Genomic DNA, 12,521 nt, shown 5'->3' on the forward strand with positions numbered 1-12,521 from the left:
GGAGCCTGGAATAGACCCAGGATTCCTGAGTTTCACAGTTCCTTTTCTGTCAGCAGATATCTGTGAAACCCAGTGGCAAAAAAAGTGTCTCATCCCCCTATAGAGCTGATCTATCACATATAGGATGACAACCTACTGCCTCTGCCATCACTTACTCCATTAGCTCAAGTGGCAGAAGTCTGTGCAGTGGATCTAAAGGTTCATCGGCAGGGTTGGAGCCATGCGAGTTTCACGATGATTCCACATGCCAGAATTTCTGGGGCAGTTCAGTTTTGATTTTTAAAAAAAAACCTGGGGAAATGCATACAGAAATAGGGTGACTAGATGCCTAAATAGGGGAATCTCAAGCAGGAGTAGAGAGGTTATTTTATCTCTGTATTTGGCACTGGTGCAACCACTGTTGGAATACTGTGTCCAGTTCTGGTGTGCACAATTTAAGAAGGATATTGATAAATTGGAGAGTGTTCAGAGAAGAGTCACGAGACTGATTAAAGGATTATAAAACATGCCTTATAGTGATCGACTCAAGGACCTCAATCTATTTAGCTTAACAAAAAGAAGGTTAAGAAGTGACTTTGTTATAGACTGTAAGTATCTACATGGGGAACAAATAGTTAATAATGGGCACTTCAGTCTAGCAGAGAAAAGTAGAGCATGAGCCAACGGTTGGAAGTTGCAGCTAGACAAATTCAGACTGGATATAAGGCATACCTTTTCAATGGTAAGAGTAATTAACGATTAACAATATACTAAGGGTCATGGTGTTTTTCTAAAAGCTTTTTCTAAAAGCTATCCTCTAGGAATTATTTTGGGAAAGTTCTATGTCTGTGCTATACAGGCAGTGAGACCAGGTGATCGCCGGATCCCTTCTGGCTTTATAATCTCAGAACTAGGTACATCAATTCACATGCAAAATTCTCATGGAATTCAATAGGTGTCCTTGCCCTGTGGCTTGTGGTGCGGGCTGCAGCAGGGGCTGTACAACCCCTCTCGCAGCTTCCTAGGGCCCCCTCTCATGGCTCTGTGCACCTGTGTCTGTCATTGTCGTCCTCTCCCCTCGCCCCATTCGCCCAATGTGTCCTGATATTTCACTCTTGTGATCTGAGCCCCCTAGGGGCTGGGCAGCTAGACCCCAGTCCCAGCGCGTGACACCAATGAAATTCAACCGCCCCTCCCGTTCTCTTCCTGCGTGGCCCATGAAGCGCCACACGCCAGCTCCGGCTCCCGCTCCCGCTCGTCTCCCTCACTTTCGCCCCGCCCCTCTGCAATCCCAGCGCCCTCTCTTTCCTCGCGAGGTTTTTATATTCTCGCGACATTTCAGGGCCGCCATCTTACCTGTTCGTGTTGCGGCTACGGGGGAGGGGCAGGGGCCGCGCGTTTGGGAGCCACGATCCGTCCTCGGGTCCTTCGTTTGCCCGGGATTTTCCCCCTGTGGTCGGGATCTTCGGGGCTGTTGCGCCGGGCTCCCCGGGGAGGCTGCGGCGAGAGCGGGGGCCCGCAGAGCGCGGCCCGCCGGGTTCCGAGCCCTCCGCGGCGTCGGGCCCCTGTCCCGTCCCGGGGGATCTAGACAGAGCCGGGCAGGCAGCTCGGGCGAGGGGCGCGGAGGAGCCGGGACCCGGCCTGCGGGCGGGGCAGAACCGCCGCTGCTGCAGCCAGGGAGGCGGGGGCCCGGGCCGCTCTGGATGGTGGCGAAAATGATCATAGAAAACTTCGAGGCGCTGAAATCCTGGCTCAGCAAAACCTTGGAGCCCATGTGAGTAACCGGGGTAACCCCTCCCCCGGGACACCGCTCCCCCCCCTAGAGCCCGTGTGAGTAACGGGGCAATCCTCCCCCCCCCCGGACACCGCTCCCTCTAGAGCCTGTGAGTAACCGGGGTAACCCCCTGGGATAACACCCTTCCTTTCTCTTCAGAGCCTGTGTGAGTAACCAGGGTGACATCCCCTCTATAACAGCCCGTGGGGTAACTGGGTAAACCCTGCAGCACTCCGCACCCCTCCCCTATAGAGCCTGTGGGAATTACTGGGACAAACCTCCTAAAACACCCCCATCCCCCCCGCTGAGCCTCTGTGCTTTTACAAATGCTCAGCGGGTTTTAAGGGTTCTAAGTATAAGAGATGTGGGCTGAAAGCTCGTAGATGGAGGATAGTTCTTTAGCAGGACATGTAGTTGTGTACCACAGGCAGCAACTTAAGTGTAGAAAATAATTAGAAACGTATCACCGGAGTTAAGATTTGTTATTTTTATTTTTGAATTATGTTTTTCAGGAAGCTTAATTTTTAATTTAGGATTGATTAAAAACTAGCTTTGAGTTATTTTGTGTGTGAACATTTCTAAAAAAGGGGCAAAAGGCTTTGCTGGAGAAATGGTGCATAATTATAGTATGAGGCACTGTATTATATTTCCTATATGCACATAGAGGGAATTGCTGGAAGTCATCTGAGGACTAGTGGCACTCAAGTGGGGCTACTCTATGTCCACAACACACATGTAGTCGTGGTAGCAGCTGTTGAATTGTGCTACCTCAAGCTTTAGCCTGTACTCCCTGACAAACCATCCAACCGGAACTGAAATTACCACCACATGGTAATTAAGAGGTTATGTGTATGGAAAGGACTCAAGTTAAAGGCAATCAAGTTATAATTCAAGTTAATTTTGCGATGAAGACACACTCTTAGATAGACCTACAGGACTATCTAGTTATGCCAAAACTGTGGAGCTGCCAATTCAGATGGTGCAAACGAGTTTTAGAGTCATCCTAGCCAAAAAAAAAAAACCCAAAACCCATCCCCCATAGCCCTGGGCTGTGTTGTAGGCAATATGAAGGTGGAACTCTTAGAACATGTCTACACTACAGATTTATGTCAGTATAACTACGCTGCTCAGGGGTGTGAAAAATCCACACCCACTTCTCCCATCAACATAGCTACCACTTCTCATGGTGGTGGATCAACTACGCTTACAGGAGAAGCTCTCCATCAGGGTAGCACATCTTCACTTAAACACTGCCCGTACAAGTGAAAGTGACCCAATAAAAGAAATATTTTTATTAAAGCTAATGCTAAAATCATATAATACACAGGTTGAGAAAAGAGTGTCTGTGCATCTGGATATAGTGCTTGGATTATCCACAAATACAAAGGACTTCCAGCAATTCCCTCTGTGTGCCCAGAAAGGACAGAAGTTGTCCCACAATTCACTGGGGAAGAATTCATAGCGCCTCTCAGCTTATTGCAGTGCAAAGAATGTACCATGGAATATCCTCCTAGAAGTCTTAGTGTCACACATGAATGAGTGTAGTGCCAATGTGGACACAGCAGCTCCAGTGTTGTTTCCCGGTGTGGCTGCTCTCACTCAAACTGGACTAATGAGGGGATTAACTTGGACATAGATAAATGGAGCTAACTGTAGTACAAACATATCCTGTGGTTAATGCAGCCTGTCTCCACCTGCTTATGAATTACAGCACCTCCTGGTCTCTGTAATGGAAATACTGTGTCCCCGTCCCTGGCATATCTCCTACACAGGGCTTGCAAAGGGGCCTTCAGAAGACAACCTTAGGTCAGACATTTGCGGTTCCTGTGGCAGGAGAGTCTCCTCCCTGGCCATATCTCTGGCTTTTAAAGCCCCTTTATGCCACTCCAACCTATTCATTTTTTGTAAAGGGGCTGAAGTGTAGGCGAGGATCTCATCATTAGTGTTTAACATCCACTAGAACCAAGTTCTGGTTTAGCAAAGGTCTAAGCAATTTTTATAGCATAAATATGTCGTGTTTTAATTACCTTCTTGTAAATCAAAATTAATTAAAATCTTGTGTTGGCACATTGACTTTCCTCCGTACATGGTTTAAGACTCCCAGGTATTTAGTTTTTTTTTTTTTTTCCTTTTGGTTTTGGATCTTTGTGCAGGCTTACTTGGGTTGCTAATTCAGATTTATAGAAAAAGTTTACTGTTCAAAATGTGAATTAAAGTAGAGTTTATATGCCATAAGGGCATAGCCTTATAAAAATGGAAAGTGTTCCTTTCACTGTGCTATGGGATTTTGGTATTGTAACTACTTACTACAAAGAGAATAAAAAACAAATTGTTTAAACACCATTCCTAACTAATATATATAATACTTTTATTTACAACATTTCATGGCAAAGAATCTGTCAAAGCACTCTGACCATTAGTCTCTAAACAGTCTTTCCATCATTTTACTCTCGTCCAATTCTATTTTGCTAGCTTTTCTCAATTAACTGTACTCAAATTCTTGCTCAGTCCCAACTCTTTTGTAAATTTGTAAATTAGGTGAGTGCTGTGGTCTGCCCCACTCTGTTGCTTAATAGAATTAGCAAGCCAACTGTTAAGTGACGGTTAAGGTTGTGGCAGGATATCACCCAAAACATTAAAAGATTGGACAATCTTAAAATGAAAGACTTGTGCATCCTTTCTACCTTTGTATTACCTACTATGCTATTAATTAACACTATCAACTAACTCTAAAATGCCACAAAGCTTTCGTTTCAATCTCTAATAGATACTGAAAAGCGAGATGTACCCCAACTTCATCAAACTTACATTGTAACGCAGGGGTCTGCAACCTTTCAGAAGTGGTGTGCCGAGTCTTCATTTGTTCACTCTAATTTAAGGTTTCGCGTGCCAGTAATATATTTTAACGTTTTTAGAAGGTCTCTTTCTATAAGTCTATAATATATAACTAAACTATTGTTGTATGTAAAGTAAATAAGGTTTTTAAAATGTTTAAGAAGCTTCATTTAAAATTAAATTAAAATGCAGAGCCCCCCGGACCGGTGGCCAGGACCCAGGCGGGCAGTGAGAGTGCCACTGAAAATCAGCATGCATGCCATAGGTTGCCTACCCCTGTTCTAATGTAAACAGTGAATTTATATCAATACTAGCAACAGATCAGCACATCTGACTGTCTCAAGGCTTGTCTATACTTGCCTCTGTAGTGCTTCAGTGTAGGTAATCCACCTGCCGAAGAGGCGGTAGCCAGATTGGCAGAGAAATTTGTCTGTCGACCTAATGCTGGCACGGGGCCTTAGGTTGTCTTAACATTGCTCAGGTGTGTGGATTTTTCACATTGCTGAGTGACGTAGCAGGGTTGAACTAACTTTTTAGTGTAGACCAGGCCTCATACCCTGTAACGTTGGAAAATTACTCTACATTAACACTGGACTTTACTGGAGTGTGTCATGCTGCAATCTTAACTTCCATTCAACATAGTTTTTGTTTGTTAATTTCCTGGTTTTATATACCTCTTTTGTGCACCTCAGTGGACAGCTCTCTAGAATCAGGAAAAAGGGAGCTATACCTACTTGGGAATCAGGGAGAAACTGCTGAAGCTACTGCTAGTTTCCCCTCCTAAAGAGTGAGAGTGGCTGTGAAGTGATTTAGTAAATTCTTTGTTTATAACACTTTATTCCCATTTAAAAGTTTACTGAAAGTGAGCACAACAAGAACAGCCCTGCACTTGAGCATTGACAACATAACTTGTCAGTTGGAGGGAACCTTTGTGAAGGAATCTATCATTGCTCTTATCCCAAAACACACTCATGGATATCTGGAAATTGGATACTACTAAGAGTGGTTGCAGCAGCAGGTTGGGTGGTCCTGCATTACACCAGCAGGTCTACCAATATGCCGCCGCCCCCACACTTTTCCAGTATGATGCATACCTCTCTTACATTCCAAAGTACCAATGTGGGACATCTGCAGGTGTCATCTTGGCTGAAACTGGGGTTTGAAACCATGATCGCCAAAGATAAAAGTATGCATCTTTACCGTGTGTTAGAGCCAGACTCTTAAGCTGAGAGCCACCACAGGAGTCTCATCCTCTGTGGACTGGGCACAGAGTGGTATGCATAACACATACTCTGACAAGTGAGCCACTTTGTAGACCAGCCACTGTGGGAAGATTGACACACGTTCCTAGTGTGTTACACAAATATTTAGTAGTTAGCAGTAGAATATTGCTGATCAGGAACCCCAGATTCTATCACTGGCTCTGGGAAAGTGTAGGACTTACAGTGGTTATAGAGGTAGGTTAACTGAAACTGCTTTAGTGACTTTGAAAGAAAATTTGGTGCACTGGGATAAGATTGGCTTTTTCATGTGAGAGACCTGGGTTCTTATGTAACCTCTTTGATGTGGTATGAATCAGCATTCATGTCACACTCCCCATCAGTTCCTGGCCTGGGTCGGGGAAACTAATGATCCATCCAGCAGACAAATTCTGATCATGGGCCACCTTGAAGCACGTTGCGCCTACGCTAAGAAGACTAATTTAAAAAATAATGGGGACTGTTCAGTAGCTGTTGCTTTTTTCCCCTGAGTTGAGGTTCTTAACCGTAGTCAATAATAAAGAGAGTGAATTGCATTGGAATTTTTAAAAAGTTACCTCTAGAGTACAGGGGTATTTGGTGAAGGAATCCGTCGGTCTCTTCCCCTACTTTCCTAAGTGAATGACAGTGTTCATGCTGTGTTGTCAAAAGAAAATTAGGTTCAGTTTGGCAGATGTTTTCCATGATGGCTAAAAAGTTTAATATTTTGTAAGCAAACATTACTTATGTATAACTAATTCTAGGAGTTGGCACAAGGAGCAACAGTGTGGCCAGGTGGGCAGGTCCCAGAATGTTAGATTTCTTGCAGAAAGGTACAAGGAAAGTGAGATAATCCAGTGAAAAATTGCCCCAAGAGGTGGCTTTCGAAGTCCTATTATTCTTGCTGTATCAATTTGTTTTTTATCAAAGCATCCTAAATTTAAACAGTATCCAAAGTTTATATTCTGGTTTTAGTTTTTGCCATTTCCATGAGATCTTAATGAAATAAAAGTTGAGAGCTCCTGTTAAAAATGAACTTTGTACCACCTACTAATGCACCTTAATAACAGGTTTCCCTAAGTGCTGCAAGAATAAAATCCGGTAGATGAAGTTAAGGGGAAAATGAGGCTGCAGAAATTTTGACCAACAGATGAAAACTATTGATGTTCATATATTCAAATCTTGGGCAAATCTGAGATTACATTAGGTATGAATAATTTAATGAAGTGATGATCTATAGTACTCACAGGCTGTGGAATTCAGAGGTGTTGACAGTTCTGTGAGGATAAAAGCTGATGGTGACCCATTCCCCCTCTCCTTTACAGGTAGCAGCTGCAGTCTGAGCTGGAAACTGAGAAAACATTCTTTCCATCTAAATGTTTCAGGCTTTTCTTCATGTAATGACTTAAATAGTAGCTTAAATGTTTCAGCTTGATATGTACATTGTCAGTTTCTGTGTCCTTGCCTCCCTCCATGCTTTGCCAGGTTAGAAAAAATTTGCTTGAGAAATAAAGTTACAAAGGAATTAGAACAGTGCATTGTTCATTCTGCGCAAGTACAGAATTAATCTCCCCTGCAGATTTTTTTTTTTTACCCCTGCAGAAAATAGATTCTGCTGTGGAGGTGCTGCAATTACACCTTTCACCCACCAGGGGCTTCTGTGGCACCAGAAGAAAGGGGGTAGCAGGCCAAGGGTTGGAGCAGGCAGCTATGAAAAGGGAGGGAGCAGATGCTGCTTTCCTCACAGCACCTTGTTCGCAGGACCAGGTGAGGGTGTCTGTGTGTGTGTGGCGGGGAATGGACACAGTGGGACACATGGGGCTGCTGGGGTGTGTGTGTGTGTGTCACATAGACGGGTTCAGAAGGGCTAGTGGGAGGGGACAGAGAGGGGCAGAGGAGCTAGTGGGGTGACAGCTTTGAGCCAGGGGCTGAATGGGAGTGCAAAGACACATAGGGATGGGGAGAAGGAAGGGTGCACGGACACACAGGGATAGGAGTAGATGTGCCTGACTGAATGGGAGAGGCTAGAGGGTCAGCTAGGATCTGCATGGGGGAGGCTCTCCAGCTCCCTAACAATCCCCTGCTCAAGCCTCCCCTCCTCCCCCCAAAAAACCAAACAAACCTGTTCTATACTTCCACCCACACCCAACCACCTTCCAGGTTCACTCCCAGGCTCCTTCCAAACAATTACTTAGCTCTCCCTCAGCTCCTCCTTTACCCCTGACTCCCCAAAGCCTTTGCACTGCTTCTGAGCGGTGCAGTAAATACTTTTCTGTATTGTAGTTTAAATGAATTATTACTCAGAGTTGTGTATTAATATGCTTAGTAAGGAATCTGTTTGTCAAAAATCATTTCCTGAATCTTTTTTGTAGTCTGTATTGTTACAGAGATAGCTGCAGAAAACTATTTTGAAATAAATTATCAAAATAATTGAAACTGGTGTGATTCTATTGTATTTTTTTGACAAAACATGCAGAATTTTAAAATATTGAGCACATTATTTTTAATTTTTTGGCACGGAATTCCCCCAGGAGTAGTTACTGTCTGTAACAACTTTAAACGTTCATCAACTGTATCCCCTTTTGTTGTAATAGTATAATCTAGACTTGGCATAACTGTTTTAATGGATGCATGTTTCATAGAATTATAGAAATGTGGGGCTGGAAGGGACCTCAAGAGGTCATTATTCCAGCCACCTTCATTGAGGCAGGACCAAGTATACCTAGACCATCCCTGGCAGGTGTCCAACCTGTTCTTAAATCTCCAATGATGGGATTCTACAGCCTCCCTTATAAGCCTATTCCAGTGCTTAACTATCTTTATGGTTAGAAATTTTTCCTAATATCTAATCTAAATCTCCCTTGCTGCAGATTAAGGTGATTACTTCTTGTCCTGTCATCTGTGGACGTGGAGAACAATTGATTGCCGTCCTCTTTATAACAGTCCTTAATATATTTGAAGACTCTTATTAGTTTCACCTCAGTTTTCTTTTTTCAAGACTAAACATGCCCATTTTTATTAAATGAATCTCTATAACAGAACCATTTATCGCTGTTGACCCTTCTTGCGTACTGGCCAGTCCTCTCTAATTCCCTGAATTGCTTCCCTCACACCCTGCCTTAAGAATGCATTAGAGGGGCTCAACAGTCTGGTGGTCTTCCTATGGGGTCTTGGTGCCTACATATTCATAGTTTGTTTGCTGTGGGGCTTAGATTCCTGAAAGTTTGCAGTTTGCTGTATCCAGTCCAACAGAGGTTGCCAGACATGTTGGTCCCTTTCTGATGTATTCATTTTAAAATCAAGATTGGATATCTTTATAAAAGTTTTGTTTTAGTTCAGTGTTTCTCAACCTTTTTAGGTATGGAACCCGTTCCAAACCCCTAATCATTTTAGTTGCCCTTCTCTGAACCTTTTCTAATGCCAGTATATCTTTTTTGAGATGAGGACACCACATCTGTACGCAGCATTCAAGATGTGGGCGTACCATGGATTTATATAAGGGCAATAAGATATTCTCCGTCTTATTCTCTATCCCTTTTTGAATGATTCCTAACATCCTGTTTGCTTTTTTGATTGCCGCTGCACACTGCGTGGATGTCTTCAGAGAACTATCCACAATGACTCCAAGATCTCTTTCGTGATTAGTTGTAGTTAAATTACCCCCCATTTTATTATATGTATAGTTGGGGTTATTTTTTCCAATGTGCATTACTTTACATTTATCCACATTAAATTTCATTTGCCATTTTGTTGCCCAATCACTTAGTTTTGTGAGATATTTTAACTATCTTGAGCAGTTTAGTATCATCTGCAAACTTTGCCACCTCACTGTTTACCCCTTTTTCCAGATCATTTATGAATAAGTTGAATAGGATTGGTCCTAGGACTGACCCTTGGGGAACACCACTAGTTACCCCTCTCCATTCTGAAAATTTACCATTTATTCCTACCCTTTGTTCCCTGTCTTTTAACCAGTTCTCAATCCATGAAAGGATCTTCCCTCTTATCCCATGACAACTTACTTTATGTAAGAGCCTTTGGTGAGAGACCTTGTCAAAGGCTTTCTGGAAATCTAAGTACACTATGTCCACTGGATCCTCCTTGTCCACATGTTTGTTGACCCCTTCAAAGAACTCTAATAGATTAGTAAGACATAATTTCCCTTTACAGAAACCATGTTGACTTTTGCTCAACAATTTATGTTCTTCTATGTGTCTGACAATTTTATTCTTTACTATTGTTTCAACTAATTTGCTCGGTACTGACGTTAGACTTACCGGTCTGTAATTGCCGGGATCACCTCTAGAGCCCTTTTTAAATATTGGTGTTACATTAGCTATCTTCCAGTCATTGGGTACAGAAGCTGATTTAAAGGACAGGGTACAAACCATAGTTAATAGTTCCACAATTTCACATTTGAGTTCTTTCAGAACTCTTGGGTGAATGCCATCTGGTCCCGGTGACTTGTTAATGTTAAGTTTATCAATTAATTCCAAAACCTCCTCTAGTGACACTTCAATCTGTGACAATTCCTCAGATTTGTCACCTACAAAGGATGGCTCAGGTTTGGGAATCTCCCTAACATTCTCAGCCGTGAAGACTAAAGCAAAGAATTCATTTAGTTTCTCCGCAATTACTTTATCGTCTTTTAAATGCTCCTTTTGTATCTCGATCGTCCAGGGGCCCCACTGGTTGTTTAGCAGGCTTCCTGCTTCTGATGTATTTAAAAAACACTGAGTTTCTAGTTTTGCTCTCTTCCCCTTTAAGCTTCTTCTTTTGGTGCATGTGTATTTTATTTATTTAAATAAAACCAAGAAAATTTCATAAACAAAACCAATAAAAAAGTTGCGTAGTGAAACACTTAAGTCAGCAATATAACAGTTAATTGGGAGTGTAGTCGTAACACTCCTCATGTATGTACAGTACATTACATTCTAATTATGTGATCATATACAATTTCTCATAGATTGTTTTGCATCTTAAAACATGTTCTTGTATTTTAAAAAAATATGTAAGAATTGCCGTACTGGGTCAGACCGGTAGCCCAATATCCTATCTTCTGGCAGTGGCCGGTACCAGGTGGTTCAGAGGGAATGAACAGAATGGCAATTATTGAGTGAGCCACCCCTTGTCATCCAGTCCCAGCTTCTGGCATTCAAGAGGGGACACCCAGACTCTGGGGTTGCGTCCCTGACCATCTTGGCTATAAGCCATTGATGGACCCATCTTCTATGAACTTATCTAACTCTTTTTTGAACCCAGTTATATTTTTGGCCTTCACATCATTCCCTGGCAATTAGTTTCACAGGTTGACTGTGTTGTGTGAAGAAGTACTTCCTTATGTTTGTTTTAAACCTGTTGCCTATTAATTTCATTGGGGACCCATTTTTTGTGTGTTTTGTGAAGAGGTAAATAGCACTTTCCTATTCACTTTCTTCACACCATGATTTTATAGATCTATATCATATCCCCCATTAGTTGTCTCTTTTCCAAGCTGAACAGTCTGTCTTTTTAGTCTCTCCTTGTATGGAAGCTGTTCCATACTCCTAATATTTTTTGTTGCCCTTCCCTGTTTTCCAATTCTAATGCATCTTTTTTGATATGGGGTGACCACATCTGCACGCAGTATTCAAGATGTGGCCGTACCATGGATTTATATAGAGGCAATAGGATATTTTCTGTCTTATTATCTATCCCTTTCTTAATGATTCCCAACATTCTGTTAGCTTTCTTGACTGCTGCTGCACATTGAGTGGATGTTTTCAGAGAACTATCCACAATGACTCCAAGATCTCTTTCTTGAGTGGTAACAGCTAATTTAGACCCCCCCATCATTTTATATATATAGTTGGGATTATGTTTTCCAATGTGAATTACTTTGCATTTTGTTACCTACTTATGAGAGGACCTTCCTTTTTATCCCATGACTGCTTAATTTACTTAAGAGCGTTTGTTGAGGGACCTTGTCTAAGGTTTTCTGGAAGTCCAAGTACCCTACATTGACTGGGTCACCCTTGTTCACCTGCTTGTTGACACCTTCAGAGAATTGTAATAGATTAGTGAGGCATGATTTTCCTTTACAGAAGCTGTGTTGACTCTTTCACAACCTACTCTGATAATTCTCCTCTTTACTATTGTTTCAACCAGTTGCATGGTACAGAAGGTCAAAGAAACAGTTGAAATAAATTTTTAATACTGACAATTTATTGTTCTCTAACCTCCTTCTTGGAAACAGATTAGCTGTTTTTTTGTTTTTTTGGGGTTTTTTTGCTGAGTCTAAAATATGTATATAAAATCCACCTGATGTAGAGACTTGGCTGGGCTGGACATTGTGTGCGGATATCACAAGCTGGGAGGAGCAAGCCACCAACTGACCCCACTGGTACCACATCCTCCCAGCAGGCAGTGGCCTGCTTTGAGGAGAAGTGTCCTGCCCTCGAAGCTGAAAAGAGAGAAGGAAGGAAAAAGAAAGAACTTTCTCCCAGCAGGCAGCTGGCCGACCAGGAAATGTCTGTACCTACAGTGGGCGGATCTGTGTTTTCCAGGATTGAACTCCTGAGTCATCTCAGGACCCATATGTAAATCTGTGGTAGAGATCATTCTCAAATTGAGGGATCGCTGCTGCTGCTGATCTACACTGGAGGTTAGGTCAGCTTACCAACATTGCTCGGGGTGTGGCTCTTTCAACGTAGCTG

General features: G+C 42.6%; 1 protein-coding gene across 1 annotated transcript in view; it reads left to right on the forward strand.

Annotated features, from left to right (window-relative positions):
- Positions 1 to 1,648: 1,648 nt before the first annotated feature.
- Positions 1,649 to 12,521, forward strand: part of RBM26 (RNA binding motif protein 26) — a 92,808-nt gene continuing 81,935 nt past the window's right edge. Inside the window, exon 1 of the mRNA XM_065399715.1 lies at positions 1,649 to 1,753. Coding sequence (XP_065255787.1) covers positions 1,683 to 1,753 — 71 coding nt within the window. The 5' untranslated portion in view covers positions 1,649 to 1,682. The remainder of the gene's footprint in view (positions 1,754 to 12,521) is intronic.

Source organism: Emys orbicularis, chromosome 1 (genome assembly GCF_028017835.1).
Source record: "Emys orbicularis isolate rEmyOrb1 chromosome 1, rEmyOrb1.hap1, whole genome shotgun sequence".
Classification (NCBI taxonomy): Eukaryota; Metazoa; Chordata; order Testudines; family Emydidae; genus Emys; species Emys orbicularis.